The 6,415-nt window shown below is 40.7% G+C and overlaps 1 protein-coding gene across 1 annotated transcript; it reads right to left on the bottom strand.

Moving 5' to 3' along the window:
• Nucleotides 1–3,566: 3,566 nt before the first annotated feature.
• Nucleotides 3,567–6,107, bottom strand: LOC6053539 (aminopeptidase Q). The gene has a single exon (XM_001869571.2). It carries the CDS (start codon nt 6,105–6,107, stop codon nt 3,567–3,569), a length of 2,541 nt encoding a protein of 846 aa, XP_001869606.2.
• Between the last annotated feature and the right edge of the window lie 308 nt (nt 6,108–6,415).

The following is a 6,415-nucleotide window of genomic DNA, read 5'->3' as shown; positions in this document are numbered from 1 at the left end:
AGCTCCCCTCATCTGCCCGGCCAACAATGCGAATGCTTTACTAATGATTTTAGCTTGGCTATTATTTTAATTGATAGATCCGATTATGTTTTCCCGGCAAACAGAGTTTAATCGATCCCCTGAGCTGATGCTCCCCCGCTGTGAATCCATTGATCGAAATGGTTTAATGATCATACACAGACCAACTGTCTCTCTCTCTCAGAACTCAGAACGCCAATTAGTGGCATTAATCAGCTTCATTTGGTGCGCTCTATTGGATGCTGCTGTGGGCTTTAATTGCTTTCCTCCTCAGCTCGGTTAAATTTCCATTCAAAAATGAAGCAACTTTTCTTCGTAAACATGCAAATTGACGATGATTACAATTTAAAATTAATTATTGTTCACTAAATCAGCCCGCTTCTTTGGACCGGGAGAACTTCGTCTGGAGAACACAACACTGGCCGGCTGCGTGGGCGGTGGCGATTCGGAGAGGGGGAAAAAGTTATTTTAATGGGTTCATTATCTGCGGAAATAGTTCCAGTGTCTTTCTAGGTCCTTTTAATTTTGCATTATTTGTAATTCTCGAAATTGAGAGCTATTCATTAGTGTGGATCTTTGGCGGAAATCGGTATTGTCAGTGGGTTGAAATTGAATTTGTTATACTGCCCCTGATCGCAAAAATGTCCCATATGCGTTTTCATCGATTTCGAGTTATTGATGCAGTTTGGTTCAAAATCGTGTGCTCTTTCGAAAGAGCATATAACATCCAGTACTTTGTTCTAGAATTCAGGAGGAAATCCAGTTTTTTCGCGAAAACTTAACACGTAGCCTTATGTATGGGACAAACTTCAAATGCGTTTTTCTCAGCTTGCTGTTTTTGCATATGGGACATTTATGCGAACATGGGCAGTATAGCTCTTTAGGTCAGACTATGTAACTTTAGATTTATTATTAAATACTATGTTTAATGTGAAATATTAATGTGACTCAAAAAAAAACAAATATTTATACTATAAAACTAAATAACCCTGATTGGGTTTGCAAAAAAACACTGTATTGTTCAATTTATGACTTCCTTTCGTCGTGATGGTGAAACTTGTCGCATGTGCATTTTGGACCAAATTGAGCTAAGAACGCCATTTTGCCAATGCCTCATCTTTTGACCTTCACAAATCCCTAAAATTCGATATCAAACCTGAGATATTCAATAAAAATCGAAAAAACAAACTCCGTCCTTTGTTGTCACTCTTCATATGAAAGAAGTGTCAATCTTGTCCTGCTATCTCGACACACCCTGAAAATTGCTGTAAGTGTGTCAACTGGCCACAGGGATATCAGTCAGAACAAGTTTGACACACGTACATGCCCGACTACCGTAAACATTTGTAATTATAACTCGGGACTCCAGCAACCAAGTTCAACCCAATTTCGAAACAATGCACAAAATAGTTAACAAAACGTGTTTTTTTTTTTGTGTTTACGTTGCGTGCTCTATTGTTGGTTTATTCCAGGCCAAACATTAAAACGCGTCAAAAGCCACTTGCATTTTCTTTCTTATAATGTGTTCTAACATTGACCAAAATATGAGATCGATCTGACGTCTACAGCCAGAGTTATACAACTGTCTCATTGTAGATGCACTTGGCAGGAACAATGAGACAGCTGGGGAACAATGAGACACTCTACAAAAATCAATACTTTTCTAGTAAAACATCATGTTTTTATATTGTTCCATTGCAGGTGACTTGCTTTGAACATTTTCAAGCAATTTTGTCAACATGGAACTTCACTTAACAAAAGTTATACTAAAAAGAATATAAATTTTGTAAAATTCATAAATTTTACCAAATAACATTATATTTTTGGTTAAATGAAATTCAAACTCAATAAATATGCCAAAAAACACTTCCAATTCATGTTTTGAATGATTTCCATATATTTTGAAAAATTTAATGAAGAAAAACCAAAGTGTCTCATTGTTACCCATGGACCGAAAAGAGTGGGGAACAATGAGACAGCACTGGATTCTGGGTTCATTCTAAATGTTGATCAAACCTAATATTCAAACCTAACATTGTGGCCCGACACATACCCTGTGAAATGACGAAAGAAATTTGGAGAAATATTAGTTTTTGTGTTAATGGTAGCCTATGAGAGAAAATGTAATTTTTTGTCAAAATTTACTTATATTCTATATATTCAAATTTTTGGTCAAACCTAATAAAAGGACATTGTAGCCCAACTCATGCCCTGTGAAATGACGAAAGAAATTTGGAGAAATATTAGTTTTTGTGTTAACCCTCTACAACCTAACCCCGCCTTTAGACGGGCTTCGATCTAAAAAATCGCCAAAAATCAATTTTCCAACCGATTTTTGATCTTTAAAAAGCATTGGAAAGAAGAACTCTTAAAATTTTAGAAAATTTCAGGGTTGGAAGTCAAACATGTTTTATGTGACTTTGCCAATGTTTTTAAAAATGTCATTTTTTTAGGGGTCAACTTTGGCTGTGTTTGTTACTAACATTTCCTATATTTTAAGTAAAAAGAAGTATGCAGTAATTTTTGGAGTGTCCCAGACTATGCCTCTACGCATTTTTTTTTGCAATTTAAATGATGATGGTGCGATTCTATAGCAGAAAATGTGAAAAACATGCAAAAAATTGAAAAAGTGACTGTAAAAACATGAAAAAATTAGATAGGCGAAATGTAATTATATTAGGTGGTAGAGTAGGCCAAATACTACCAAAAACAAACATAAACTAAACAAGATAAATGCAAATTAAAATACTAAAAATGAAACAAGTAAAACATAAAACAAGAGAAGTAAAGTTTTTCGTAGAACAAAAGTTGCTCAAAATGACCTCCTGAACACGGGAAAAATAAATATTTTCGAAAAAAAAATTTGGGCAGTAGAGGGTTAATGGTAGCCTATGCGCGAAAATGTAATTTTTAGTCATAATTTACTTTTACACCCCAGAATCAAACATGTATGAATAACTTTGCAAGGGAGCTTCCATAACCAAAGCCACTATTATGGTAGACGTGTATCCTGCAGACACATCTTTCCCTCAAATATGAGCCTGAGTTGACACTACGTCTTGTGAGAGCCATTTTATTATTGTTCCCCGTGTCTCATTGATGACTACTCTACCCTAATGCTAAAAAACCCTTTTCATAAAAAGTTCGGAAAATTGTAAAAAGGGTGTTTTTTTGTAAGAGAATCCGTCATGTTATACATTTTTACAAAAGTATTTAAAATACCTTTCTAACGAATCCAAAAAAAGATGATCTGACAACCCTATCCAAAGTTATAAACACTTAAGTTTTATCCATACACTTTTTTGAAGCCGGATCTCAGATATTTTGATGAAAATGATGTCTGGATCAATCATGCGACCCATCGTTGGATGCGTAATCAACAGATCTTTCCAATGTGACAATAGATTGAAAATCTGACAACCCTATCAAATGTATATTAATGTGAGAAAGGCTTCAGCCACCTTAGGGTGGATTAAGTAAGGTTTTTAGTATGCCGTAAGGGTAGGAATTTTAGTTCTTCAAATTTTCGATTCATTTACAAAACAATGCTACTTTCGCTTGAGTGCCGCCAAAAACTCTGCACTCCGCCCCTTCAGCCACTCCAGTTTCTGTTGCGTGATTTCGATGGCGTCCTGCAGCGCCGTAACGTCAACGGCTTGGGCATCCTGGTACCGTCCGGCCAGCTTCTGCAGCACCAGCAGGTCATCGGCCAGCACCATCCGTTGGGCCATCTTGCGCAGAACGTGCCGCCTGATGGACTCGTCAATGTTGTGATATTCCAGGAGGAGAGTTCCATGCAGAAGCAGTGGGTTGGGCACTTCCTCGAGCAGGGTTTCCAGCAGGATTCGCTTATGATGGGGCTGAACGAAAGATGTGTGACCGTTGATCAGTTCCAGCGCCTTGGTGGACGTCTGGGCGAAGCTTCCGATAGCTCGGACGGCGTGGACCAGCCGCTTGGTGGTGGTTGATTTTGTGTACATGCCTTGAATGAGGAACCACTCGGTTTGATTCCCAGAGCGGGCCGATTCCCGTAGTACTACCCCGAGCAGATGGTCCGGAACTTGGTCGATGTTGAGAAATAGCTTTCTGGCTGTGGAAGAGCAGTTTGACGAACCAAGCCGACAGGCCCAGGTCGCGATCAACGTTTGGAGCTTCTTTTCGCTAGGGGTCAGCCCTAGGAGCTTGGTGAAAATTCCGATTTTAGTGTACACTGGAGTGATCAACGCTTGGAGATAGTTTCTCAGAGATTCATGTTTTGAGACACCTTTTAACACGTACCAGAGTTTTTCGAAATGATTGAGGGCACTCTGCCAGGGCAAGTAGTTGGTTTCGTTTACCAATAAACTAACCATCTCTAGAGCAACGCTGTACTCGGTGTGTCCATACCAGGCAAAATCCATCGCATCATTGATCAGCTGAGCCAGCGTCACAGCTGAATCTCGCTTTGCTCGCGTTAGTTGGTCTGCTATCGATCGGTACGTAGCTCTGTCGTACAAAATCTTGTAGTAGAAGATGTTATCCGGATTCAGTGGATCAAGAAGTGCTACTTTCGTACTGATTTGCTTCGAACCGATCCAGATCGACCCTTGTGAATTAGAAGATGCTTGAATCCATCGGGTCGTTCCCGTACTATTGCCTAGCTGATTAACCTGCAACGTTGTCGTGTTTGCCGAGCGAGTCACGTTAAGCACAGCAACTCCCGAACCGTTTAACCAGCTTCCAAGCAGTTCCTTCATTGTTGGATTACTCATCTTATTGGTGCTTATGAACGAATCTGCAAACGCTTGAATGTCGAACACCCCTCCAAATATCCCATTCACGAATGCCTTACTTTCGTTGAAAAAGTTTGCTGGTCCGATCATCTGCGCAATGGTTTGGAAAGTACAGAATGCCTTTTGGCCCATTTCTTCAAGAGGAAGACGAGGATCGACCAGTGATCCACTTGAATTTAACATATCTAAGCTAAGCAGCGTCCAGCAACCTTCGTACCAGCCGGACGTATCATGTCTCGGAAGCAGATACTTCCACGCCTCGTACCCGTAATACCAAGCGAATCCCTCGATAAACCACAGATCAGACCAGCTTTTCAACGTGATCCCGTCGAACAGTAAGTGCCGCATCAGTCCTCTAGCAAGCTGCTGAATCAACTCCTCATTGTCATTCCGGTCCACCGTGTACGGAACTCCAAGCAAACCAGCCGCTCCAGAATACTCCAGTGAGAATCCTGGCGTACTGATAAGCGACAGATTCTCCGTTTTCCACATCAAACCAAGCGTGTCTTCGTAGAACTGCAGAATCACGGCAGTGTGGTTGATAGCGTACTCAATAGCACTTAAATTAACATCACTGTAACCGTAGATATTAAAGTGAAGTTCATCACATTCTTCAACTTCCGTCAAGTCATTCAACGAAAACGCCAACTGATAAGGAGCCATCAGCTTTGTGCCTGCATACTTCTGTACCGTGTAGTTATTCAATTCTTTTACCATTGAATACTCCTGCAGTAATTTCATATTGCAAATACCACTAAACCGTTGATCGTAGATCAACGTAAGGTTAAATGAAGCCTCCAAATCGGGCTCATCAAAGCAAGGGAAAAACGTATGAGCATTGTACGGGTAAAATCTGCTCACCACGATCCACCTCAGATCCGCCTGCGAGTCGTTGCCAAACGAAGAAGCCCGGTGCAGTCCAGCCGACTCCAGCGTCGACGTAAACGCCACCGTCAGCACATAAAACGAACCCTTCTTCAACTTTTCCACCAACTCCACCTGCATCCAGTCGCGATCCCGCTCAAAGCTTATCCCAGCTACCTTCACCACCGTCGTCTTCGTCAGGTTAACCTGCTTCAACGTGGTATCTTCTTCGTAGATAAACAGATTCTTCCAGTGGAGGACGATCCGGCTAGTGTCCACGTGGCACTTCAAACTTATCTGGACGGACCCGCTGAACGTTGACAGCTCACTGTCGGTGGTTTCGATCCGCAGTTCGTAGTGCTCCGGCAGGCAATCGCGGGGAAGTTTTGCCGGAGTGGTCGCTATTGCGGTTAAGGGTAGCAGAGCTAAAAGTGGCCAAAGTGTGGGTGCCATCGCGGTAGATTGTCACTGTTGGACTGAGCATTGGGGGGACTGGAACGTGGAATAATATATTGTTCGAAAGTCATGAAAGGACTATTATAATCAAATTAGTATTAAAGGACACTCTTATATTAGTTCTGACCAATTAAGGTCATTGTTGTTACGCTCTTTGTAGTGGCTTTGATCAAAACAATTTATCGGGCAATTATTTTGTTATTATTACCAAAAATATAAAATGGAACATGAAACCTATAATTTCATGAAATAATTGCTTGCTTCATCCCATATATTCATGAAATTAAAGTTTGCAATTTTTGCAG

This window comes from Culex quinquefasciatus, chromosome 3 (assembly GCF_015732765.1).
Source record: "Culex quinquefasciatus strain JHB chromosome 3, VPISU_Cqui_1.0_pri_paternal, whole genome shotgun sequence".
Lineage (NCBI taxonomy): Eukaryota > Metazoa > Arthropoda > Insecta > Diptera > Culicidae > Culex > Culex quinquefasciatus.
Note: the sequence above shows the minus strand (reverse complement) of the source record. Positions and strands in the feature narration are given on the sequence as shown.

Coding starts and splice junctions, on each gene's coding strand:
- LOC6053539 (XM_001869571.2), bottom strand. CDS start 6,107: ATGGCACCCACACTTTGGCCACTTTTAGCTCTGCTACCCTTAACCGCA.